Source organism: Aspergillus novofumigatus (genome assembly GCF_002847465.1).
Source record: "Aspergillus novofumigatus IBT 16806 chromosome Unknown P174scaffold_8, whole genome shotgun sequence".
In the NCBI taxonomy this organism is placed as follows: domain Eukaryota; kingdom Fungi; phylum Ascomycota; class Eurotiomycetes; order Eurotiales; family Aspergillaceae; genus Aspergillus; species Aspergillus novofumigatus.
In genome coordinates, this window is record NW_020194281.1 from 40,981 (window position 1) to 56,600 (window position 15,620).

At 35.7% G+C, this 15,620-nt stretch overlaps 1 protein-coding gene across 1 annotated transcript; it reads right to left on the reverse strand.

Moving 5' to 3' along the window:
• Nucleotides 1-14,197: 14,197 nt before the first annotated feature.
• Nucleotides 14,198-15,469, reverse strand: P174DRAFT_463421 (uncharacterized protein; the record flags this gene model as incomplete). Its single annotated transcript, XM_024830265.1, has 3 exons — nt 14,198-14,431; nt 14,498-15,403; nt 15,440-15,469. The coding sequence occupies 3 exons, from the start codon at nt 15,467-15,469 to the stop codon at nt 14,198-14,200; spliced, it is 1,170 nt and encodes a 389-aa protein (XP_024678519.1).
• Nucleotides 15,470-15,620: the final 151 nt, after the last annotated feature.

Consider the following 15,620-nt stretch of genomic DNA (forward strand, 5'->3'; position numbering starts at 1 on the left):
GATCTTAGATTATCATAGAATTAAGCAAGCCTTAATAATAATAGTAGATATCTTAAGTAGAATTAAAAAGCTACTTAACACCAGCACTAGTAGTAGGTATTAAGAGTATATTATGTGCTATTTTTATAAGAGCTAGAAATTTATATTTATACTCTTTCTAGAATATTTACAGAGTAATTAGGGCTGTCTCTATTAGATAATATTAATTAGTAGAGTATTAGCAGGAATACTAATATTACTTACTACTCTTAAGGTACTATATAGTCTTATTAGTACTTACTAATTAATTAAAATCAGGAGCAAAAAGCACATTAATCTTTAATATTTAAATACCTAAAGATAATACCTGTGGTGAGCCCTATATAGCTAATAAGCATTCCTTATAGAGATCTATATAGGTTTTAAAGCTTTTGCAATATTAATCATATAATTTAGGGCCCTAATCCTTATTACTAAAGAACTAAAGCTTATTTTATAGTATAAGGATTATCCTAATTATAAATAGATTACTATAGATCTTATCTATTTCCCTATAGTAGATAGATAGCTTCTCCTTTACTATATAGAGAGCACTAAGCATAAGCTTCTTCTAGGCTACTTTCTTTTATTAAAGCTAATAAATTAATGCTTTAAGATGATTAAAAAGTTTATTATAGATACTAAAGATAATATAGATAATTATATCTTTTATTTAAGAGAGCGCAGTAGTGAATTTAAAGAATAGTTAAGTAATTTAAAGAAGATACTTAATCTAGTGCTATTCTTCTTAGTTAAGCATTAAGTAATTATAGCTATTTTATAAGCAGAACTAATTAAAGATTAGCTATAATTTCTTTGCTCTTTAGAGTATTAAGAAGGTGGAATTCTAGTAAGTCCTAACATCTTAGATTAGTATAAGCTTTAGTGCTCTAGTCTAGAGATTATAGAAGGCTTTATAATATTAAGGGCTTATATTAATAAAAATTACAAGCACCCTTACCTAGTAATATTATAATAATTAATATACTAATCCAAATATTATATTATAAAGAGACTCACTTTATTAAGGGTATTAATAATCTCTTACTTTTACTATCTTACTCATAGTGACTATGATTAGGCCTCTAACTAATTAATCTTAGTTATCTTATTCTTTAGATTAGCTTTTATCTAACTAAGAAGCTTCTATAAACTAAGCTAGATTACATGCACAATGCAGGGAACATAGATAATTATAGTATTAGTGCTAATTTAATTTAACTAGATTAAATCTTATATACTTTTTATTAATATAATATTATTTAATGTATTATCTATTATAATAGAAAGCATATAATCTATAATCTCATACTGCTGAAGCAGGTTAAAAAGAATAGTACTTAGGTTAGTACCTAAGTAAGATCCATGAAGCAGTTTAAAACTAAGTAAAATTTCTTAATAATTCTATTTATTATTAATAAAATATCCTATGATTACCATAAAAGCCTATTAAAATAGAGATATCTAGTAATTAAGGGTAATTAATAGCTTTATACTATATAGAAGCCTATTAAGTATCTTTTATTACTATATCTTAGTTATTTCCTGTAACCGCTGTCGCATGGTTTAGGAGGAAGGAATATTAGGCTGTAAAGGAGTAAGTTAAGTAAATTTAATTAATTCTTAAAATTTAGAGTATTTAATAAGTTAAAAAGGAAGCTTTACCCTTATAATAAAGGTCAGGAGCTTCTCCTCCTATGCTTACTAAGAGAAAACTAGTATAGTTTTAAGATATTATAACTATTAAAATTAGTTAATATATAATAGATACTGAGATAGCTTACTGCATCCTATATAAGTGATATAATACCTTTCTACTTTATATAATTAGTAGAGATACCATGGCATTATGATCCTTTTAGATGCCTTACTATAGTTAATATGCTATACTTATTATTATAGGGATAATTAAGAATACTATCATATTTCTTATATATAAGCTTTGCTTTGCTATTACTAGCCTAAGTGACTTAATTAAAGCTATCCCACATGCTTAAGGAGCACCTATTACTATCCTAATATATTCTCTTCTTTACTCCATACTCTGTTCTAAGCTACTATTTAATAAATTCTGTCTTTAACATCATAGTATAAAGCATGTAGGATTTCTTGTGATTAGGCCTAATACACTAGAGGGAGGGGTATGGTGGTGGTACTAGAGTTTAAAATATAGAATAATTATTATCTAAATTAAAGCTCTGTTAGCTATAAGAAAGATTAGGTATAAGACTGTCTTATGGGATATTTATGAAGGTGTTAATATTATTAGATCTATATAAGGATAGAGTGAAAGAGTCTGAGAATTAAGATATAGTAAAATATATGCTAGGGGGAGAGTAAAGTAAGTAATAATTAACTTATAGAAATCTTTATATCTAGAAATAAAATATTTAGATAAAAGATGGGGGCGTACCAGTCAGCTACTAGCTAAATTAAAGTTATTAATATATTATATTTTGACCCTCTTATGGACAAAAGAGGTGGTATAATTAGATAGTACTATTTAGATACACTAGGTTTTCTGGGCTACCTAATAGATCACCTAGAATATATTCTGGAACAGGCCTATAATATCTAGAAAACCCAGTTTCCTCTGATATTTATTAAAGTTTGAGCTTTTCTTGCCCATGACAAGAATATCCTAGCTAGGGCTGTACTCTAACCATCCTAATAGGCTATGAAGGAAGAAAGTAGGATTACTAAAGAAGGAAGAAACTTAGTGCAGCTAGCTAATATACTAATTAATATAATAATATACTCTTACTATATAACTACTGATAATACTCTGTAGTTTAAATATATTTCTATAGTTATTAAGAGTATCTTTATATATGTAGCTTATTAACCACTATAATATAATAATATTATCTTAAGACTTAGATAATAGATGATTACTAGTGTTAATTTATTAAGAGACAGCCGAATTACTTTAGATTTCATATGTTTAAGGACTATATATTAATTGAAATCACAGAGGTGACTGGAATGGGTGTAAATAATAGTATTTTATTTAAGTTAGTTAGTAGAATTATGCATCTTGGCATGGCTTAATTAGGAAAATTATACTAAAATGAAATAACCTGGGTAGCTCAACTAGGTAGCCCAGTTAGGTTCTGGGCTGGGCTTAGGCTCTGGGGGGTGTTCTGGGTTTTACCTGGGCTGGGTTTTGGGCTCAAGGGGGGTGTTCCGGGTTGGGTTTTGCCTAGGTCTAATAGCATTCAATTTGTCATACTCTGGGATCTGTCTCTGCTGTTCTCCGCTAGTCAACTACTTTAGGAATAGGGTGATATAGTCCCTGGACTATATCTAATACTTGCCTGAGGCCTACTTGTTGGTGAGAACCATGGTATGGTTAAACCTTAATAAGAGGCAAATAGTGATCTCACTATGACAGCATAGTGATATCACCCAGCTACCCACTGCCTATAAATATGTCCTCAAGGTCCCTCCTCACCTAGTTTTATTATTAACTAAGAATCAAGGAATCAAGACATTAAGCACAATTAAGCTAAGGTATCCTTAGCTATTTTTCTTTTACTATTCTATTCTATTTAACTATTCTGCCTACCATTCTTCCTACTCTTCCTTCATATCTTGGCAAGCTATCTATTCCCCTTTGCTTTAGTGAACTCTACTAGTTAGTTATACACTACATACTACTTATCTATTCACAATTAATCCCCTAATACTTAAATAGATAGATGCCCTTTTTCACTAGGTATTATATAGCTTTGTATTTAAGATTTGGTCTTAAAGACTTCACTATTTAATAATTCAGATAGCTTCTAGTAATGTCTTGGATATCCCTTCATATTATTAGCCACCAGGCACAGGTATAAATTACTCTGAGTAAGGCTAGATAAGCTAGATGGCTAAACTAGTCATGGAGCTGTGATACAAAGTTATTTTAAAAGGGAATTTTAAGATATGGTGTTTTAATACCTTCATCTATATAGTACAGTTGATTAGTAGGTTGTTGGTTAATATATTCTATCTTAAGCTGAAAGTTTGGTGCTAATATTTTTATTTTTATTTTAATATTATTAGATATATTTAGATCATCACCTTTCAAGAATAAGACTATTAATGGATGCTATTCTGATTCAGAGAGGTTAAGTAGTATGTGAAGGCACTTTTTACCTATCATCTGCTATAATTATATTACAGACAGATTAAAAGTAGGCACTTGTGCTCTATTCACTAGACCTTCTTTAATAAAGTTAGGTTAACAACTTATTATGTCAGGGACAACTGCTTTGGTTCCCTTATAATATTAGATAATAAGATTATATGCTTAAAATTCTTTAATCTAATGCATAAGGTGTTTTAAGTATGTCTTTATATTAGTAAGGTACTAAAGACTTTCATAATCTATTATAATTATAATAGGTTAGCTATTATTAATATAATAGTCCCATCATCAGAGTACTTCCTTAATCACAAGAAGTTCCTTCTCATGCATGGGGTAGTTCTTTTTAGTATTATTAAGTTTACATCTGTTAAACACTACTAGATGCCACTGTCCCTTTTCATCCTGTTATAATAGTACTATACTAAGTGCCCATTCAGAGGCATTAGTTTTAATCTGATATGGTAGAGAGGGATCAGTAATCCTAAGAATAGGTGTGCAAACTATTATATTCTTTAGTGTTATAAATACTTGCTGATATTAAGTATTCTAGACTATAGATTAAAACTTCTTTTTATAAAGTAAAGCATCTAATTCCTTCAGGAGCTCATGAAGAGGAGTAGTAATTCTTATAAACTTATATATAAATTAGTAATAGTATTTTGCTAGTCCTAAGAACTATTAAACTTTATGAATATTTATTAGTTTTAGCTATATCTTTATGACTCCCACCTTTGCAGGCATTAGTCAAATAAATCTATTACTAATAATATAACTGCAAAACTCTAGCTCTCTCTTAGTAAATATACACTTAGAGAGCTTCACATATAGTTGATGTTCTTAGAGTTAGTTAAGCACTTATTAAATATGCTTCTCATGTTCCTTATCTAAGTCTAAGAAGATTAAGATATTATTAAGGTACACTACCACAAAGCTAAGGTCTTATATAATGCTATTTATTATTATTTAGAATGTTATAGGTGCATTATAGAGTCTAAAAGGCATTGCTAAGAATTCAAACTTGCTGAATAATATGTTAAAAGCTATCTTTAGAATTAATAATTCACCTATTTGCAGCTGCTAGTATCTAGAGAGGAGATTAAGCTTTAAAAGACACTTAGCTTAACCTACTTAATCCAGAAGTTCTTGAATTCGTGGTAGTGGATAGGTATTCTTAACAGTCACCTTGTTAAATAAGCAGTAGTTAATATATATTTGCTATTTTCTATCAGCTTTAGGGATAATTACTACTAGGAAGCCCCACGCGCTAGCTGAAGGGTGAATAATAGCTTTCTTTAATAACTCTTTAACTTGCTTCTTTGTCTTATGAAACTTTTCAGGTGACTGAGGGTAAGAGTTTATGTTTATTAGCAGGGAATCTCTAGTATTAATATAATACTATATTAACCAAGCCAGAGGCATTCCTGGGTGCAACTCTTCCCTAAACACATCTTTATACTAGGTGAGAAGAGGCCTTAACTAAGATAGTTCTGCTAATGCTTCCTCTTCTTTTTTAAGCTCTTAAATAATAAATAACCAGGCTTCTTATTAATCTTTTTAAAGGGTATGCTGAAGTTATTTTGCAGAGATAAGACTTATAAGCACTTCTAGGCCTGATTTAATTTAGTGTTAAAGATTAATAAGGTTAATAGTTACATGCTTTATTCCTCACTCCTTAATTATTATTCAACCTATAATCTAATTAATATTAGGATTAATATGTCTTAGCTAATCTTAACCTAGAATAATGTTATACTCTGTTGTTTTAAGAACCTAAGGAGTAATGATATAAGGCTAACCACTAAGTCTAAGAGGGATCTGAACTTAACATAATATATATATGACTTTGTTATTTAGTAAGCGAACTTATAAAGGGTTAAGCATATGCTAAAAGCAGAACTATAATAAGGGTAGTAAATTAGCTAAGTATTTTAATATAAATATATAGCTAGAGCTATAGTCTAGCAGTGCTTAGATATAGGCTACCATCCCAGAAGCTTTAAGCTTAGTAGGGAAGTAGATAAGATCAGATCTAAGAGCATTCAGATAGGTGTTAATGTAATTATGATCTTCTAGTTCTGAATCTACCTATATGGCATTAAGTATTCCCTTAATGGGTGGTTAATCCTCCTTATTATTATTCCTATTTAAATCATCATGATATTTGGGTGGTTTAAGGTTATTAGATAACTTACACTCCTTAACTCTGGAAGCCTTTAGTAGTTAACTAACTAGTGCTTCCTTGTCTAGTGGTCATTCACTTTTCCTAATTATTTCTTATGATAGGTCTTTAATTAATTTAGTGCTATATAAGCTTGTATATTATAGCCTTTCTATCTATAATTAAAGTAAGCTTAGTTTGTTTAATACTAAGCCTTCTATTTGTGTGTTCCCTTCTTCAGATGATTAGGAGATGCAAGGATAGCATTCAAATTAATATCTATTAGGTCTGTTTAATAATTGTTAGTCTTACTAAAGGATTGGAACTATACCTAAGTATATAAAGTAACTCCCTACTTATACTTAGTGAAGTGATAAACTATATTATTAAAAGTAGTTAGTTTGCTGTGATCTTCTGCCCAGTGAGCATGCAGAATTAGTTTTAAGTTAGTAATAAACTTCTGGACTAATATATTATTAGGAATTCCAGACTTAATATATTTAGCAGCTTCTACTAGGGAAGTAGCATAAGATTACACTATCTAATTATCTTAAGTGCACCTCTTATACTCTTCCTAATGCTTAATTTCTCCTCTAATCTCTCTGAAGTTTTCTCAAATCCACTGCTTGAAATTATCCAGAGTAGTAATAGCAGCTATTAGATTATATTTAACCTTTTGCTCATGAGTATCCTATCGCTCCTTAGCTTAGCTAATAAGGTAATACTTAACCACTATAACCTTTTCAAGATTAGTAGTATCCTTTTAAGTAAGAGTTTGCTTGTTATAAAAGTAATTATTAACCTACTTAAGCTACTTTGCTGCAGCATCCTTACCATACTTACTATTGTACATAGGGATAGGCTCAAGGTTAGAGACCTTTTAATATGGCTTGCGTTCTTCAGAGCAAAGAGAAGAAAGAAAGTGGGGGTTAGGAGCTATAGTTGAAGCTCTAGCAACCCCTTCCAGCTGAGGATAATTATGCTCAGCCTAGAGAAGTCTAACTAGGTGTTTATATAGTTTAATTAGTTTGTTTCAAGCATTCTGGTCAGTCACGCCATGAGCTGCCTAAGTGAACTATTATTAAAGATAGTCCTAGTCAGCCTTGAAGCTATTACTATTATAGGTAGACTAGGTTTAAGGAGTCTCTATACTAGAAGATATAGATTTAATGTCATCCATTTTGACAAGAGAAGAATAATAATTAAGTTAGGAATAGAAATCTGAATTAAGCTTATTAATAGTAATTTAAATCTATTAAAATGATTTTAATTATCCCCATTTATCTTATCCTTCATAATTAGATAACTTGATCCTGTTGTTGGTCACTTTTTAGAAGGCTTGGATAGTTAATGACATCTACTCTGTAATATGGCTGTGGGGAAGAGCTAACTAGATATCCCAGGTAAATCATTGCTATCACAGGTATCTAGTTCAGCCTGAGGAGGTTAAAGCAGTTAATCTAAGGCATTTTCTACTAAGTTAAGGATAGTTGATATGAGGCATTTATTGAAATTAACCCATCAGTGGCGTCCTTAAAGTCCTAAGACTATGGTCTTTTGGCACTGCTAGGGTTCAGATTAAATCCTTTATAGGGATTTCAAACCTTCTTAGGAATTAAGTGTCATATAATTGCCTGATCCAGACATGCTACCAGATGGGATAATTATTCATCACAGGGGGCGTAGAGCCTTTGAATCATGTGAGGGTAGGGGGTAGGCTAAAGGCCGCCCTGTATATGTCCTGCTGATATTGAGGGATTCTGGCCCCTTTTATAATTCTACCTAAGCTATGAAGGAATGTAAGAATCTACATGGTTATATACATGCTGATGACATCTACTAATATCCTCTGTGCACCCTTGTAGACTTAATTAAAATCACACATATTAATCGATATCACACTACTATAAATAGTCTATTAAAGTCTATATCTTTCCCACTAGTGTCCCTTTAGGATTAATCACTCCTTAATAATTTATGTATTATTCCCCTATCCAGCTTATTATCTGAAGAAGTCAAGTTAATTTCACTCTAGTTACTTCCTAGAGTTAACTCCTTTTAATAGTGCACAGATTGGCTATTCCTTATTAGTGTATTACTAACATGTTCTTGAAGCCTCATTTATTAAGTATATTATTTTATTAAGATACCCTCCCCTGCCTGCTTTAAATATAATCCTGAATATTTAGTGGATTCCTAATCCTTTTAAGTCATTTTAATAATCCTGCCTTCTATAATCATCACATCAGTGCAGCAGATGTCTATAATTTCTCTAGTTTATTCCTAATATTAGCTTCTACTAACTATTAGCTATTAATAAGGTTCTCTACTACATGTCTGCTAGGTTCTGCAATAGCATACATGCTAAGCAGGTGTGATTGCATAATTTAATATAGGCTAAACTATTTACTTTAGAACTTCTGTGGAGACTTATTTTAAATAAGGACCTAGACTGGTTAAACCCAACCCAGAAATCCCAACCTAACCCAGCCTAAACCCGCCTTGGGCTGGGTCCAGGTTTAGAATTTCTAACCCATAGGCTAGTTGGGTTCTGAGAATAAGAACCCATTTGGGTTTTAGGTTGAAAAACAGGCTAGGTTAGGTTGGGTTGGGTTCTTATTATAGGCTCTCTAGAACCTATATTATTGTAATATAGTTTTAATTATATAGGTATATATAGTAAGTGCTCTGTAAGTTAGCATAGATGAAATCTAACTAAGGTTACATTCAGTATTATAAGAGTATTAATAAGTAAATTAATATTATATTAATAAGGAAAAATATTAGATTAATAATTTAATATCCTAATTTAATGTCTTCTATTAAGCATTACCTAATATTTACTATATTCATGCTAGCAATGAATTAGTCACTATAAAACCTAGGGCTAACATAATGTTATTTAAAGTAGAGTTAGTGATAGAGGAAGATTATCTTCTTATACATCATCTAGTAGATCTACCTGACCTTTCTTAATATTATTAATATCTTCCTCTTTACTAATATAGTCAGGCACATCTACTAGATTAGCATCATCTTCTTTATCTCTAATAGTACCTCCATCTTCATCATCCTCCTAAATGCCTGTAAATTCTTATTAATGTTTAAAATTTTCAGCACACATCTAGATCATTATTGCTTGGATTGTGCCTGGGAGAAGACAACTTTAATAGTAGTAATAGATATCTTAAGATGTATTAAAAAGATTTTCAACCCCTATACTACTAATAGGCATAGCTAAGAAGTCTCATGCTATTCTTAGACTGGCTGACCCAATCCGCAAATCCATATCCAACCCGCCCAATCCGCACTTTGGGTTGGATAGGGGTTGACCCTAATCTAATCCGCATGGATATGGATGGATGACATCTAACCCACATAGATATGGATAACCCATTAGGTGCATGTGATCTAGGGCCTTAAGGGACTGATAAGCTTATCTAACCTAATCTAGGCCTAGGTAGGGATATATTTTTATATATATAGATAGAGAATAGTCATATCTATCTATATATAAAATGAAAATAGTAGATTTACTAAGAGAAATTAGAGTTATGGTGGATTTTATATTTTAGATAATAATACTTAGGATAGTAGTAATAAGAAATATATATCTCCGCATGATTTTTCATCCTAACTTTAGGAAGCCCCTATACCCCCTAATTAAGCATATTTCAGCTTATAGGATAGGTAATATATAATATTTATATAATAAGTTATTATATTAATAAATAAAATATATAGATATCCTTAGACTGGTCGTGGGTTGGGTTTGGATGGATCCGCAGGGGGTTCAATCCAACCCACATGGGTTTTGGGTTGATCCACCACCTATCTAACCCACCCTCATATCCATGCGGGTTGGGTTGCGGATAACCATTCTACCCATATCATACACATGATTTAAGACTATACTACTTTTGGTAGGCGGAAAGACCTAAGAATCTAGACTATACTACTTTTAGTAGGTAGAAAGATCTCTCTTTGAGAGAATATCATGAATATCTATTATTCTGCCGGTCACGTGCACCCAATGGGTTATCCATATCCATATGGGTTGGATGCCATCCACCCATATCTATGTGGGTTGGATCAGGGTCGACCCCCATCCAACCCAAAGTGCGGATTGGGTGGGTTGGATATGGATTTGCGGATTGGGTCAGCCAGTCTAGATATCCTAGTGGTGTGGCTAGAATACTAGAAAAATAGGTGGTAATTAGAATACTAGGGGTCACCTGACTAGATATTATAGATATATCTATTATCTGCAATCCAACCTGCATGGATATGAGGGTGGGTTAGATAGGTGGTGGATCAACCTGTAACCCACATGGGTTGGATTGAACCCCTTGCGGATCCATCCAAACCCAATCCACGACCAGTCTATTTATAATTTTTTTAGTAAGGGTGGACTGACCCACTTTAGGTTACCTGAACTCCTCTGAAGGGTGGTGTCACCTGTAACCTGCTCGCTTACTGATTACGTTATAACTAGAGCTTTACTAATAGCCTCTAATAAACGCGGCAGGACATTTCGATGCCCAAGCTCTCTTATACCATTTAAAAATTTTTTAATGTACCTCAGCTCACCTCCTTGCAAAGTCTTAATGGTATATTTAACCTTCTTCATCTGTGTGATAGCTTAATAGAATCTTTAAAGGTGGACACAGCACACTTTGCTGCATTGCAAGCTCTAGATTGCATGAGAGCGTACTACAAGGTCAGCGACTATCATGGTTAGATAACTATTAGAATGGGCTAATAAGAATCAACTAGGTTGCATTAAAATGTTTTGTTGATGGAATTACTATTAAGGTTATAGAGACTGCACTAGTCCAGGCCCTCATTAAGATTTTTTTTACTGGTTGAAGTGTACAACATGCCCAGTTCTCTTGTAACGCGAATTGCAGGAGAGTTGAAAGAGAGCCATGATGTGTGAGAACAGCTCCAGCACGAAACCTATAGTGAACCTGTACTAGAGCCTTAAAGCAGTTCTGATTTATGAGACTACTTATAGTAGGTAGAACAGTCAAGCTTTCTGGCACCATGTAGTGCTTTTATACTTTCCATCTCACCCTGTAATCTTGGGTTGGCTGCCAGATACTGCACTATCCCGCATACTCCAAGGTTGAGCACTAGTGCCAACTCTGATTAACGAAATGATCTCGTGGCGTGGTAATACATAGCACAGTTGAGCAATTGAAGGCAAGTCTCTCTAGTTCGATTCAAGCCCTCCAAATTCAGGCAAATTCACTTATGCTCGGTTTCTGTAGTCTTCTCTCGCCATGTTTGTTGGTCCACTCTCTGGCTCTCCCGAGTATATAGATATTCCGGATGAGAAGTACCAGACCCCTGTCATTATCAATTCAAATCATCCATGAACGTCTAGCTGTGACTATCTTAATGGAGAGGCTTTTAATAGGCTTAATGAGATAGATTTCAAGGCCTATAGGCTGCAGGCCTTGCATCTGAGATAGCTAGATCACTCAGGAATGTTACGGTGCAAACTGTAAGTGACTGATCAGCAGGGATCGGATTCGAATTGAGAAAAGGTGAAGTTTCCGTGTCAGGAATGGAGGCATGCGGGACCCTGGACGGCAACAGCGGTAGTCAATCCCCTAGATTGCTGTCTAGCAAATCTAGCTAATATGCAAAGCACTGAGCACAGCTCCAAGATCCTTGATCATATGGGACAGTCAGGACTCAGGAGTCCTGGTGGTTCAGAGACCCTAGTAGCTGCTAGGTGCCAGGGGGGTAACGGAGCCGAGGATCAGACATGGTGAATGCGCGGCGATATTACTGCGGATGTTGGCAGCAGCTACTACGGACGAGGATTCTCAGAATAGTCTACTCTCACACGGTCTTACCAGGGGTGGAGAGTCAGTGCTCACTAATCCATAAGGTAGTAGATATTAATAATCAAGGACGTAGTATTAAACTAAGAGGTCAAAAGTATCCGGACACTCTAAAAAATCGAAAAATTCGACCATTTTCAATCCCATATTTCTCAACCACCATACTATTCTAGTACATAAGAACAAACTAGGGGATAGTAGATATTAATATTTAGTATACCATCCCTTTGCCTGGTAAACTGCACGTAATCTACATGGCATTAAGCGAATTAGACTGTTAATCTTCTCCTGAGGGATAGCATCCCATGCCTCTATAATAGCCTTGCGAAATCATGTCCAATCTACCTTAGATCTGCCTCCTAAGAAGAGTCCAGGATAGAGCTCTAAAAGCTTCTTCTTTAGGAGGTTCCAGAGGTGTTCAATTGGGTTTAAATCAGGCGAATGCGGAGGCCATTCCATGACCCAGATTCCATGAGATTCAAACCACTCCTGTGCCTGGTAAGATGTATAGATTTTGGCGTTATCTTACTAGAATATTATGCCAGCCTTATAGATTGGAAGAAGGCCATCTTCAAGGCATTTTAGATAAGAATCAGTGGAATATCCACCTTAAGGAGCTAATTCATCACATTCCATAATCACCAGCTTTGTACAGCCTCTAATCCAGATTACACCCTATATCATCTATGAAATATCCTTCCTATGGTTTATTAGATTAACTAGATCATGCCAGTATACTTCATTCGAGAATTAGAAGACAAATTAGGTAGAATTATTTAGCTTTCTTTGGACAGAACATTCATCAGAAAACAGTACTTCCTCCCAGTGAGGGAAATTAAGCCATGTACACGTAAATTTATACCATTTCTTAACTGTTTCGCGCTTTAAAGGGATCCTTTTCTTACTCTTCCACTTCTTAAGGTGATATTTCCTCAAAATACATTGAATAGTTGACTTGGAGACGCCCCCAGGTGAGTATGCAATTAAGGCCTTCCAGCTTATAGAGGGGCTCCAGCGGACCATCTAGTAGATATAACACTTAGCAGAGGGGCTAAGCTTTTAGGGTCTCCCCATTTAAGGCATTGATTTCAAGGATTTATGGTGTTGGAAGCGTTCCTTAGTTGCATAAATAGTACTGTGACTAACGCCAAATTCCTTCGCTAGTTGAGTAGGCAATCCCTGGTTCTCTAGGCCATATAAAATAGCTGCGCGTGTCTCACTAGAAAGCTCAGCTTTAGGCCTTCTATTTCCGCTAATTTCGGTGCCAAACGACCTCATTTTGATGGAATGGTTGGTGGTTAAAAGAATTGTTGATTTTTTGACGCGTCGCGGAAATGCGGAGTGTCCGGATACTTTTGACCCCCTATGTAGTTTATACCGTAGTATTCGTTCGTTGCGGGCTATGATTCTTTGAACTGAGTCAGACATGACTTGAGCCTATCTTGCTGGCACAATGGCAGCGGCGCAAGGCGGAAATAATAGGCAGAATCATGAAGAATGGGTGCATAGCATGTTGATGACAGGTGGACCCACCGGCTGGAACTGAACTATGGCAAAGTCCATTCAATCAACTGGATCCAATCAACTAGTGAGGGCTCCAGCCCAGTAGGCTCCAGTTATCGGACTACTTTCCTTACCGTTGGACCATGTTTTGGGCGAGGTTGTCACGCGCTCACTCCCGCTAAAAGCAGTGTCGGCACCCCTGTTGATTGCGAAGTTGCATTCTATAGGTCTGTGTGAACAGACCAGGATGTTGGAAACCCTCCGTCTATAAAGAACAAGGTCCCAGAAGTTGAGAACTGGAATTCAAGATGTAACTCGGGATGTGATTCCCCGCATCTAGATGAACTACGACAAACTCGGCGTTGTTTTGAGCTGGCCGAGTCGGACCCTCTCTACCTCCGCGGTCGACAATTCCAAGAACATTGGGGAGCTTCCGAGGCGAGCTCCCTCAACCTGGAGGAACTACTCTCCGGGTGGAGCAATTTCCCCGCTCATTTTTATATAATCCCTGTCAATCACTATCAGTAGATATCAAAAGAAGCGGAATATCGAGAGCCGAGCACCCTTAGCAAATTTAGGGTGGAGCAGAATTCCCCTTCCACGCTGTTTAACGAGCTTCGTGCTTAACTGCTCTCCCCCATGAAGCAGGGTCCTGATGCAGCGCCTCTGCTGGCACTTCGCCATCGCGGTCATGCTGGGTGGGCTATCTTTTGGAAGAATAGCGGAAGCATTCTCCTCTAGCGTCACCGTTCCAACTCTGCTGAACTACTTTTCCTGCGCTGCAGGCTGGGGTCCGGTGTCTTGTAGGTGGTTCTGCATCTTATTTAAAACTTGTGTCTTTGCCATTTTTTCACCCATTGATCCATTCCCCCGACGCCACAAACTTTTTTCTTTGACCTGGTGATAGAACCATTCCCAGACCCCAATATGGATTAGCATGTTGGAAACAGTAACTTTATTTTGCTGGGATGATCCTATGCTGAGCATTCGCATCCACATTGCGCCATCCGACCACTCACTGCTATCTGAACGGCCCTCCTGCAGCGACTGTAGGATGCTCCGACAGGCGGCCTCCGGGGGCCTGCCCACACAATTACAGAGCTTGTAGATGGTCTTGATAAGTGAAAGGATTAGTTCCTTGAAGGCAGCCTCTGAGGCGGGTGAGCTGGATGCATTTGCAATCTCTGGTGCCCTTTGCACCTCTTCTGTCTGGAGTAAAAATCTTTCGCCTCCAAGCTTACCTGAAGTGACTTTATCGGGCTTCGCCATTGCAGTTGATGGTGAGCTTTGTCCTGGGCTCGATGCAGGTATTTCTTGAGGAGTTAAAGTTACACTGCCACTAGAGGCTGACATGGCTCTAAATGGCTCAGTGGCTACATTCATATTTTCAAGCAATGTAGACTCCTGGTGAACAGCCTTTCTACCGTCCTGGGTATTATTCTGAAGGGAATTATGGTAGCTGGCTAGTGCCCACTGTATAATATGTATCTGATTACCTTCATTAAGCAGTTCCTCATCCCCTTGGCCTTGTTCCTTCGCATGTGAAGTGGCTTTCTTCTGCACTGGGTCCAAGTCAGGCTGATGGTTGCTTCCATCTGCTGTTCCTGAGCAGCAATTCTTGCGCTTAGCAACTTTTGATGGCTGATATGAAGGGTCGATCCCCAGGCTCCTCTTCTGTTTTAAGGGATAGGGAGCCTCTCTTAAATTTAGACCCTGCATTTTTAAGGGACTGATTATCTACTCTTGAATTGTTCCTGCAATAGCTTGAGCAACATGAGGGGCTTCCTTGCAAAGCAGCTGCATAATCCTATTAAACTAATATGGTTTGTCAGTAGCATCCTTTTCAAAAAAATAGCAGTACTCTACCTCTGGCGCATCTTGAAGATTGATAGCTGCATAAGTAACAATCTTAAGGATAAAGAGCCTTAACAGTTCTATCACCTCGTCCACAGTT